At 46.1% G+C, this 12,448-nt stretch overlaps 1 protein-coding gene across 3 annotated transcripts in view; it reads right to left on the bottom strand.

Moving 5' to 3' along the window:
• Positions 1–12,448, bottom strand: part of chtf18 (CTF18, chromosome transmission fidelity factor 18 homolog (S. cerevisiae)) — a 54,906-nt gene that overhangs the window by 16,086 nt on the left and 26,372 nt on the right. The window contains exons 16-20 of one of the 3 annotated variants that reach the window (XM_090194621.1): positions 10,935–11,159; positions 9,467–9,616; positions 8,590–8,720; positions 7,333–7,477; positions 4,881–5,000 (exon numbers count right to left, since the gene is read on the bottom strand). In XM_090194621.1, coding sequence (XP_090050747.1) covers positions 4,881–5,000; positions 7,333–7,477; positions 8,590–8,720; positions 9,467–9,616; positions 10,935–11,159 — 771 coding nt within the window. The remainder of the gene's footprint in view (positions 1–4,880; positions 5,001–7,332; positions 7,478–8,589; positions 8,721–9,466; positions 9,617–10,934; positions 11,160–12,448) is intronic. The other 2 variants (XM_090194622.1, XM_090194623.1) reach the window with 2 other exon arrangements.

Below are 12,448 nucleotides of genomic sequence, written 5' to 3'. Positions count from 1 at the left end.
TCAGAGGAGTGTTGATCTAGGATCAGATCCATATAATCAGAGGAGTGTTGATCTAGGATCAGGTCCATATAATCAGAGGAGGAGTGTTGATCTAGGATCAGGTCCATATAATCAGAGGAGGAGTGTTGATCTAGGATCAGGTCCATATAATCAGAGGAGTGTTGATCTAGGATCAGGTCCATATAATCAGAGGAGGAGTGTTGATCTAGGATCAGGTCCATATAATCAGAGGAGGAGTGTTGATCTAGGATCAGGTCCATATAATCAGAGGAGGAGTGTTGATCTAGGATCAGGTCCATATAATCTGAGGAGTGTTGATCTAGGATCAGGTCCATATAATCAGAGGAGGAGTGTTGATCTAGGATCAGGTCCATATAATCAGAGGAGGAGTGTTGATCTAGGATCAGGTCCATATAATCAGAGGAGGAGTGTTGATCTAGGATCAGGTCCATATAATCAGAGGAGGAGTGTTGATCTGGGATCAGGTCCATATAATCAGAGGAGGAGTGTTGATCTGGGATCAGATCCATATAATCAGAGGAGTGTTGATCTAGGATCAGGTCCATATAATCAGAGGAGGAGTGTTGATCTAGGATCAGGTCCCCCCTGTCCATATAATCAGAGGAGGAGTGTTGATCTAGGATCAGGTCCATATAATCAGAGGAGGAGTGTTGATCTAGGATCAGATCCATATAATCAGAGGAGTGTTGATCTGGGATCAGGTCCATATAATCAGAGGAGTGTTGATCTAGGATCAGGTCCATATAATCAGAGGAGGAGTGTTGATCTGGGATCAGATCCATATAATCAGAGGAGGAGTGTTGATCTGGGATCAGATCCATATAATCAGAGGAGGAGTGTTGATCTGGGATCAGGTCCATATAATCAGAGGAGTGTTGATCTAGGATCAGATCCATATAATCAGAGGAGGAGTGTTGATCTAGGATCAGGTCCATATAATCAGAGGAGTGTTGATCTAGGATCAGGTCCATATAATCAGAGGAGGAGTGTTGATCTAGGATCAGATTCATATAATCAGAGGAGTGTTGATCTAGGATCAGGTCCATATAATCAGAGGAGGAGTGTTGATCTAGGATCAGGTCCATATAATCAGAGGAGGAGTGTTGATCTAGGATCAGGTCCATATAATCAGAGGAGTGTTGATCTAGGATCAGGTCCATATAATCAGAGGAGGAGTGTTGATCTGGGATCAGATCCATATAATCAGAGGAGTGTTGATCTAGGATCAGGTCCATATAATCAGAGGAGGAGTGTTGATCTAGGATCAGGTCCCCCCTGTCCATATAATCAGAGGATTGTTGATCTAGGATCAGGTCCATATAATCAGAGGAGGAGTGTTGATCTGGGATCAGATCCATATAATCAGAGGAGTGTTGATCTAGGATCAGGTCCATATAATCAGAGGAGGAGTGTTGATCTAGGATCAGGTCCCCCCTGTCCATATAATCAGAGGAGGAGTGTTGATCTAGGATCAGGTCCATATAATCAGAGGAGGAGTGTTGATCTAGGATCAGATCCATATAATCAGAGGAGTGTTGATCTGGGATCAGGTCCATATAATCAGAGGAGTGTTGATCTAGGATCAGGTCCATATAATCAGAGGAGGAGTGTTGATCTGGGATCAGATCCATATAATCAGAGGAGGAGTGTTGATCTGGGATCAGATCCATATAATCAGAGGAGGAGTGTTGATCTGGGATCAGGTCCCTATAATCAGAGGAGTGTTGATCTAGGATCAGGTCCATATAATCAGAGGAGTGTTGATCTAGGATCAGGTCCATATAATCAGAGGAGTGTTGATCTAGGATCAGATCCATATAATCAGAGGAGGAGTGTTGATCTAGGATCAGGTCCATATAATCAGAGGAGTGTTGATCTAGGATCAGGTCCATATAATCAGAGGAGGAGTGTTGATCTAGGATCAGGTCCATATAATCAGAGGAGGAGTGTTGATCTGGGATCAGGTCCATATAATCAGAGGAGGAGTGTTGATCTGGGATCAGATCCATATAATCAGAGGAGTGTTGATCTGGGATCAGGTCCATATAATCAGAGGAGGAGTGTTGATCTAGGATCAGGTCCATATAATCAGAGGAGTGTTGATCTAGGATCAGGTCCATATAATCAGAGGAGGAGTGTTGATCTAGGATCAGGTCCATATAATCAGAGGAGTGTTGATCTGGGATCAGGTCCATATAATCAGAGGAGGAGTGTTGATCTAGGATCAGGTCCATATAATCAGAGGAGTGTTGATCTAGGATCAGGTCCATATAATCAGAGGAGTGTTGATCTGGGATCAGGTCCATATAATCAGAGGAGTGTTGATCTAGGATCAGGTCCATATAATCACAGGAGGAGTGTTGATCTAGGATCAGGTCCATATAATCAGAGGAGTGTTGATCTAGGATCAGGTCCATATAATCAGAGGAGGAGTGTTGATCTAGGATCAGGTCCATATAATCAGAGGAGGAGTGTTGATCTGGGATCAGATCCATATAATCAGAGGAGGAGTGTTGATCTAGGATCAGATCCATATAATCAGAGGAGTGTTGATCTAGGATCAGATCCATATAATCAGAGGAGTGTTGATCTAGGATCAGATCCATATAATCAGAGGAGTGTTGATCTAGGATCAGGTCCATATAATCAGAGGAGGAGTGTTGATCTAGGATCAGGTCCATATAATCAGAGGAGGAGTGTTGATCTGGGATCAGATCCATATAATCAGAGGAGGAGTGTTGATCTAGGATCAGATCCATATAATCAGAGGAGTGTTGATCTAGGATCAGGTCCCTATAATCAGAGGAGGAGTGTTGATCTAGGATCAGGTCCATATAATCAGAGGAGTGTTGATCTAGGATCAGGTCCATATAATCAGAGGAGGAGTGTTGATCTAGGATCAGGTCCATATAATCAGAGGAGGAGTGTTGATCTAGGATCAGGTCCATATAATCAGAGGAGTGTTGATCTGGGATCAGGTCTATATAATCAGAGGAGGAGTGTTGATCTAGGATCAGGTCCATATAATCAGAGGAGGAGTGTTGATCTAGGATCAGGTCCAGGCCTGTCCATATAATCAGAGGAGGAGTGTTGATCTAGGATCAGGTCCATATAATCAGAGGAGGAGTGTTGATCTAGGATCAGGTCCAGGCCTGTCCATATAATCAGAGGAGTGTTGATCTAGGATCAGGTCCATATAATCAGAGGAGGAGTGTTGATCTGGGATCAGGTCCATATAATCAGAGGAGGAGTGTTGATCTAGGATCAGGTCCATATAATCAGAGGAGGAGTGTTGATCTAGGATCAGGTCCCTATAATCAGAGGAGTGTTGATCTAGGATCAGGTCCATATAATCAGAGGAGGAGTGTTGATCTAGGATCAGATCCATATAATCAGAGGAGTGTTGATCTAGGATCAGGTCCATATAATCAGAGGAGGAGTGTTGATCTAGGATCAGGTCCATATAATCAGAGGAGGAGTGTTGATCTAGGATCAGGTCCATATAATCAGAGGAGGAGTGTTGATCTAGGATCAGGTCCATATAATCAGAGGAGGAGTGTTGATCTAGGATCAGGTCCCTATAATCAGAGGAGGAGTGTTGATCTAGGATCAGGTCCATATAATCAGAGGAGTGTTGATCTAGGATCAGGTCCCTATAATCAGAGGAGTGTTGATCTAGGATCAGGTCCCTATAATCAGAGGAGGAGTGTTGATCTAGGATCAGGTCCATATAATCAGAGGAGTGTTGATCTAGGATCAGCTCCATATAATCAGAGGAGGAGTGTTGATCTAGGATCAGGTCCATATAATCAGAGGAGGAGTGTTGATCTAGGATCAGGTCCATATAATCAGAGGAGGAGTGTTGATCTAGGATCAGGTCCATATAATCAGAGGAGGAGTGTTGATCTAGGATCAGGTCCATATAATCAGAGGAGGAGTGTTGATCTAGGATCAGGTCCCTATAATCAGAGGAGTGTTGATCTAGGATCAGGTCCATATAATCAGAGGAGGAGTGTTGATCTAGGATCAGGTCCATATAATCAGAGGAGGAGTGTTGATCTAGGATCAGGTCCATATAATCAGAGGAGTGTTGATCTAGGATCAGGTCCATATAATCAGAGGAGGAGTGTTGATCTAGGATCAGGTCCATATAATCAGAGGAGGAGTGTTGATCTAGGATCAGGTCCATATAATCAGAGGAGGAGTGTTGATCTAGGATCAGGTCCCCCCCCCCCTGTCCATATAATCAGAGGAGGAGTGTTGATCTAGGATCAGGTCCATATAATCAGAGGAGGAGTGTTGATCGAGGATCAGGTCCATGTAATCAGAGGAGGAGTGTTGATCGAGGATCAAATACTGGTAATACTAGTAATCCTCTTTTCAAATAAAGGTGTGTGAATACTGGTAATACTAGTAATCCTCTTTTCAAATAAAGGTGTGTGAATACTGTGTGTGTGAATACCGGTAATCCTCTTTCAAATAAAGGTGTGTGAATACTGTGTGTGTGAATACTGGTAATCCACTTTGCAAATAAAGGTGTGTGAATACTGTGTGTGTGAATACTAGTAATCCTCTTTCAAATAAAGGTGTGTGAATACTGGTAATACTAGTAATCCTCTTTTCAAATAAAGGTGTGTGAATACTGTGTGTGTGAATAATGGTAATCCTCTTTCAAATAAAGGTGTGTGAATACTGTGTGTGTGAATACTGGTAATCCACTTTGCAAATAAAGGTGTGTGAATACTGTGTGTGTGAATACTGGTAATCCACTTTGCAAATAAAGGTGTGTGAATAATGTGTGTGTGAATACTGGTAATCCTCTTTTTAAATAAAGATGTGTCAATACTGTGTGTTCTCACCCTGATCTCGACTACAGTGTTTCTCAGGATGTTCTCCAGCCTCTGTTGGTGGTTCCTGACGGACGACCTCACAGATGATGTCACTGCCTTAGGCTGCTTCTCCTTCTCGTCCTCCTGCTTCTGAAACACACACACACACACACACACACACACACACACACACACACACCACTTTAAAGACATGATTAGAACATTACATCATAAATCCATTCTATAATCTAACACTGGTACCCTACACACCATGATCCATTCTATAATCTAACACTGGTACCCTACACACCATGATCCATTCTATAATAAAACACTGGTACAATACACACCATGATCCAATCTATAATCTAACACTGGTACCCTACACACCATGATACATTCTATAATCTAACACTGGTACCACACCATGATCCATTCTATAATCTAACACTGGTACCACACCATGATCCATTCTATAATCTAACACTGGTACCACACCATGATCCATTCTATAATCTAACACTGGTACCACACCATGATCCATTCTATAATCTAACACTGGTACCACACCATGATCCATTCTATAATCTAACACTGGTACCACACCATGATCCATTCTATAATCTAACACTGGTACCCTACAGACCATGATCCATTATATAATCTAACACTGGTACCCAACACACCATGATCCATTCTATAATCTAACACTGGTACTCTACACACCATGATCCATTCTATAATCTAACACTGGTACCCTACACACCATGATCCATTCTATAATCTAACACTGGTACCACACCATGATCCATTCTATAATCTAACACTGGTACCACACTATGATCCATTCTATAATCTAACACTGGTACCACACCATGATCCATTCTATAATCTAACACTGGTACCCTACACACCATGATCCATTCTATAATCTAACACTGGTACCACACCATGATCCATTCTATAATCTAACACTGGTACCACACCATGATCCATTCTATAATCTAACACTGGTACCACACCATGATCCATTCTATAATCTAACACTGGTACCACACCATGATCCATTCTATAATCTAGCACTGGTACCCTACAGACCATGACCCATTCTATAATCTAACACTGGTACCCTACAGACCATGATCCATTCTATAATCTAACACTGGTACCCTACACACCATGATCCATTCTATAATCTAACACTGGTACCACACCATGATCCATTCTATAATAAAACACTGGTACCCTACAGACCATGATCCATTCTATAATCTAACACTGGTACCCTACAGACCATGATCCATTCTATAATCTAACACTGGTACCCTACACACCATGATCCATTCTATAATCTAACACTGGTACCATACACACCATGATCCATTCTATAATCTAACACTGGTACCCTACACACCATGATCCATTCTATAATCTAACACTGGTACCATACACACCATGACCCATTCTATAATCTAACACTGGTACCCTACACACACCATGATCCATTCTATAATCTAACACTGGTACCCTACACACCATGACCCATTCTATAATAAAACACTGGTACCCTACACACCATGATCCATTCTATAATCTAACACTGGTACCCTACAGACCATGACCCATTCTATAATAAAACACTGGTACACTACACACCATGACCCATTCTATAATCTAACACTGGTACCCTACACACACCATGACCCATTCTATAATCTAACACTGGTACCCTACAGACCATGATCCATTTTATAATCTAACACTGGTACCCTACACACCATGATCCATTCTATAATCTAACACCGTGTGTGTGTCTGACCGTGTGTTGTCTGACTGTGTGTGCGTATGTGTCTGACTGTGTGTGGGTGTGTGCGTGTGAGTGTGTGTGTGTGTCTGACCGTGTGTGAGTGTGTGTGTGTGTGTCTGACCGTGTGTGTGTGTGTGAGTGTGTCTGACCGTGTGTGGGTGTGTGTCTGACTGTGTGTGTGTGTGTCTGACCGTGTGTGAGTGTGTGTGTGTGTGAGTGTGTCTGACCGTGTGTGGGTGTGTGTGTGTGTGAGAGTGTGTCTGACCGTGTGTGGGTGTGTGTCTGACTGTGTGTGGGTGTGTGTGTGTGGGTGTGTGTCTGACTGTGTGTGAGTGTGTCTGACCGTGTGTGAGTGTGTCTGACCGTGTGTCTGACCGTGTGTGGGTGTGTGAGTGTGTGTGAGTGTGTCTGACCGTGTGTGAGTGTGTGAGTGTGTGTGAGTGTGTCTGACCGTGTGTGGGTGTGTGAGTGTGTGTGAGTGTGTCTGACCGTGTGTGAGTGTGTGTGAGTGTGTCTGACCGTGTGTGGGTGTGTGTCTGACTGTGTGTGAGTGTGTCTGACCGTGTGTGAGTGTGTGTGTGTGTCTGACTGTGTGTGAGTGTGTCTGACCGTGTGTGAGTGTGTGTGAGTGTGTCTGACCGTGTGTGTGTGTGTGTGTGTGTGAGTGTGTCTGACCGTGTGTGGGTTGCGTAGCAGCATCAGTGATTCTGCTCTCCTCATCTTCTCCTGGTCCATCTCTCTGCTGATCGTCTGTTTGGTCTGGTAGGTCAGCTGTCTGTGGGGGGGCAAGCCTGGGAAACAGACCACCTGCTCCACACGCCTACACACACACACACACACACACACCCGGTCAGACACACACACACACCCGGTCAGACACACGGTCAGACACACGGTCAGACACACACAGAGACACAGTTGTGTTTTAGGTGTGTGTGTATTTGTGTTTTAGGTGTGTGTGTGTGTGTGTGTGTGTGTGTTTTTAGGTGTGTGTGTGTGTTTGTGTTTTAGGTGTGTGTGTGTGTTTGTGTGTGTTTGCGCGTGTGTTCTAGGTGTGTGTGTTCTAGGTGTGTGTGTGTGTGTGTGTGTGTGTGTGTGTGTGTGTGTGTGTGTGTGTGTGTGTGTGTTCTAGGTGTGTGTGTTCTGTGTGTGTGTGTGTGTGTGTGTGTGTGTGTGTGTTCACGTGTGTGTTCTAGGTGTGTGTGTTCTAGGTGTGTGTGTTCTAGGTGTGTGTGTTCTAGGTGTGTGTGTGTTCTAGGTGTGTGTGTGTGTGTGTGTGTGTGTGTGTGTGTGTGTGTGTGTGTGTGTGTGTGTGTGTGTGTTCTAGGTGTGTGTGTTCTGTGTGTGTGTGTTCTAGGTGTGTGTGTTCTGTGTGTGTGTGTGTGTGTGTGTGTGTGTGTGTGTGTTCTAGGTGTGTGTGTTCTAGGTGTGTGTGTGTGTGTGTGTGTGTTCTAGGTGTGTGTGTGTGTGTGTGTGTTCTAGGTGTGTGTGTTCTAGGTGTGTGTGTGTGTGTGTGTTCTAGGTGTGTGTGTGTGTGTGTGTGTGTTCTAGGTGTGTGTGTGTGTGTGTGTGTGTGTGTGTGTGTGTGTGTTCTAGGTGTGTGTGTGTGTGTGTGTGTTCTAGGTGTGTGTGTGTGTGTGTGTGTGTGTGTGTGTGTGTTCTAGGTGTGTGTGTGTGTGTGTGTGTGTGTGTGTGTGTTCTAGGTGTGTGTGTTCTAGGTGTGTGTGTGTGTGTGTTCTAGGTGTGTGTGTGTGTGTGTTCTAGGTGTGTGTGTGTGTGTGTGTGTGTGTGTGTGTGTGTTCTAGGTGTGTGTGTTCTAGGTGTGTGTGTTCTAGGTGTGTGTGTGTGTGTGTGTGTGTGTGTGTGTGTTCTAGGTGTGTGTGTTCTAGGTGTGTGTGTGTGTGTGTGTGTGTGTGTGTGTGTGTGACTCACGGCTCCAGAACGTAGACATATTGTCCATCAGGCGTTCTGTCCTGTCTGTAGGACAGGTTGTAGGAGATCATGGTGTGAATCAGATCAACCAGCTGCTGTTTCTCTCTGTCGCTGAACAGTTGGGGGTTCACCTGGACACACAGAAACACACACCTGTTATTCAACACCTGGACACACAGAAACACACACCTGTTATTCAACACCTGGACACACAGAAACACACACCTGTTATTCAACACCTGGACACACAGAAACACACACCTGTTATTCAACACCTGGACACACAGAAACACACACCTGTTATTCAACACCTGACCCCCCCTGAACAGACCATAAACCAGACTGATGCTGGCACTGAGACCTCTCAACCAGCTGTATAAGGCCATAAACCAGACTGATGCTGGCACTGAGACCTCTCAACCAGCTGTATAAGGCCATAAACCAGACTGATGCTGGCACTGAGACCTCTCAACCAGCTGTATAAGGCCATAAACCAGACTGATGCTGGCACTGAGACCTCTCAACCAGCTGTATAAGGCCATAAACCAGACTGATGCTGGCACTGAGACCTCTCAACCAGCTGTATAAGGCCATAAACCAGACTGATGCTGGCACTGAGACCTCTCAACCAGCTGTATAAGGCCATAAACAAGACTGATGCTGGCACTGAGACCTCTCAACCAGCTGTATATGTAGTTTAGGACAGATAATATCCAGTGAGTGTACCTACAGGTCGTAGTTTAGGACAGGTAATATCCAGTGAGTGTACCTACAGGTCGTAGTTTAGGACAGATAATATCCAGTGAGTGTACCTACAGGTCATAGTTCAGGACATACAATATCCAGTGTTTGTGTGTGTGTGTGTGTGTGTACCTACAGGTCGTAGTTTGGGACAGATGATATCCAGCAGGAGAGACAGGATGTCCAGACTGAGACTAAGCTCACTGACTCTAGTCCTGATGCATGCTGGGACTTCAGACAACATGGCCGCCAGAGCGTTCCTGCTGGCTGAAGTCTTAGTTAGAGCCTGGAGAGAGGGGGAAGAGAGGGGAGAGGGGGAAAAGAGGAGAGGAGAGAGCGGGAAGAGAGGAGGAAGAGAGGGGGAAGAGAGAGGGGGAAGAGGAGAGAGGAGAAAGAGAGGAGAGAGGAGGAAGAGAGGAGAGGAGCAAGGGGGAAGAGAGGAGAGGAGAGAGGGGGGAAGGGAGGAGAGAGGGGAAAGAGAGGAGAGAAGGGGGAAGAGAGGAGAGAAGGGGGAAGAGAGGAGAGAAGGGGGAAGAGAGAGGGGAAAGAGAGAGGGGGAAGAGGAGACGAGAGAGGAGAGAGGGGGAAGAGAGGAGAGAGGAGGAATAGAGGAGAGAGGAGGAAGAGAGGAGAGGAGCAAGGGGGAAGAGAGGAGAGGAGAGAGGGGGAAGAGAGGAGAGGAGAGAGGGGGAAGAGAGGAGAGGAGAGAGGGGGAAGAGAGGAGAGGAGAGAGGAGGAAGAGAGGAGAGAGGAGGGAGAGGAGATATGGGGAAGAGAGGAGAGAGGGGGAAGAGAGGAGAGGAGATATGGGGAAGAGAGGAGAGAGGGGGAAGAGAGGAGGAAAAGAGGAGAGGGGAAAGAGAGGAGGGGGGAAGAGAGGAGGGGAGAGAGGGGGAAGGGAGGAGGGGAAAGAGAGGAGAGAAGGGGGAAGAGAGGAGAGAAGGGGGGAGTGGAGAGAGGAGGTAGAGAGGAGAGAGAGGAAGTAGAGAGGAGAGAGGGGAAAGAGAGAGGGCCGATAAATTATTATAGAGAGCTATGGCTGAAATAACAGAGGATCTAGAATAAAACCCTGAGGAACACCACATTCTATCTATCTGTTCCTAGAATAGAACCCAGAGGAACACCACATTCTATCTATCTGTTCCTAGAATAGAACCCAGAGGAACACCACATTCTATCTATCTGTTCCTAGAATAGAACCCTGAGGAACACCACATTCTATCTATCTGTTCCTAGAATAGAACCCAGAGGAACACCACATTCTATCTATCTGTTCCTAGAAAAGAACCCAGAGGAACACCACATTCTATCTATCTATTCGTAGAATATAACCCTGAGGAACACCACATTCTATCTATCTGTTCCTAGAACAGAACCCAGAGGAACACCACATTCTATCTATCTATTCCTAGAATATAGCCCTGAGGAACACCACATTCTATCTATCTGTTCCTAGAATAGAACCCAGAGGAACACCACATTATATCTATCTATTCCTAGAATAGAACCCTGAGGAACACCACATTCTATCCATCTATTCCTAGAATATAACCCAGAGGAACAAAACACCACATTCTATCTAAGCCCAGGTTTTGTGTGTGTACCTCGTACTGGCTGTGGGGGTAGTTGATGCGGGGGACGTGTGTGTGAGCAAACAGGAAGTGGAAAGCTGCGGGGAGGAAGGGCTGGTATCGCAGCAGAGAGAAGTTTTGTCCTTGCAGCATGGCCTGGGTCAACCCGTCTGAGAAGCCCAACCAATCCAGAGCCTGACACACTCTGCCAAGACCGGGGTCCTTCACACGCATAGACAAGAAGTTATCATAGAGACCCTGGGAACAGAGAGAGAGAGAAGGGGGGGGAGGGAGAGAGAGAGAGGGGGGGGGGGGAGAGAGGGAAGGAGGGAGAAAGAGAGAGAGAGAGAGATAGAGAGGGGGAGGGAGAGAGAGAAGGAGGGAGAGACAGAGGAGAGAGAGAGGGGTAGAGAGAGAGAGGGGTAGAGAGAGAGAGGAGGGGGAGAGAGAGAGAGGAGGGGGAGAGAGAGAGAGAGAGAGGGAGAGAGAGAGAGACAGAGAGAGAGAGAGAGACAGAGAGAGAGAGAGAGACAGAGAGAGAGAGAGAGACAGAGAGAGAGAGAGAGACAGAGAGAGAGAGACAGAGAGAGAGAGATGGAGGAGGAGGGACAGAGAGAGATGGAGGAGGAGAGAGAGAGAGGGGGACAGAGAGAGATGGAGGAGGGAGAGATATTAATAGAGGTTAGGTCCCAATAGCAACATGTTCTCTGATTAGATTTCTCCATTTAAAAAGTAATCTGGAACACATCTACCAGGATATACATTCTCCAGACTACATCTCATCCACATAGAGACAGATGGAGGAGGAGGGAGACAGAGAGAGAGAGAGGTTGCTGTGTCCTGCTGTGTGCTATCCTACTGTCCTGCTGTAATACTGTGTGCTGTCCTACTGCCCTGCTGTCCTACTGTGTGCTGTCCTACTGTCCTGCTGTGTGCTGTCCTACTGTGCTACTGTCCTGCTGTGTGCTGTCCTACTGTCCTGCTGTGTGCTGTCCAACTGTGTGCTGTCCAACTGTGTGCTGTCCTACTGTCCTGCTGTAATACTGTGTGCTGTCCTACTGCCATGCTGTCCTACTGTGTGCTGTCCTACTGTCCTACTGTACTGCTGTATGCTGTCCTACTGTACTGCTGTATGCTGTCCTACTGTGTGCTGTCCTACTGTGTGCTGTCCTACTGTGTGCTGTCCTACTGTGTGCTGTCCTACTGTCCTGCTGTGCGCTGTTCTACTGTCCTGCTGTCATGAGGTATACTATCCTATTGTGTGCTGTCCTGCTGTCCTACTGTCCTGCTGTGTGCTGTCCTGCTGTCCTACTGTGTGCTGTCCTGCTGTCCTACTGTGTGCTGTCCTGCTGTCCTACTCTCCTGGTGTATACTGTCCTACTGTGTGATGTCCTACTGTCCTGCTGTCCTACTCTCCTGGTGTATACTGTCCTACTGTGTGCTGTCCTGCTGTCCTACAGTCCTGCTGTGTGCTGTCCTGCTGTGTGCTGTCCTGCTGTGTGCTGTCCTACTGTGTGCTGTCCTACTGTCCTGCTGTGTGGTGTCCT

The sequence above is a fragment of the Oncorhynchus mykiss genome, chromosome 13 (genome assembly GCF_057628025.1).
Source record: "Oncorhynchus mykiss isolate SJ-2025 chromosome 13, ASM5762802v1, whole genome shotgun sequence".
Taxonomy (NCBI): Eukaryota; Metazoa; Chordata; class Actinopteri; order Salmoniformes; family Salmonidae; genus Oncorhynchus; species Oncorhynchus mykiss.
Note: the sequence above shows the minus strand (reverse complement) of the source record. Positions and strands in the feature narration are given on the sequence as shown.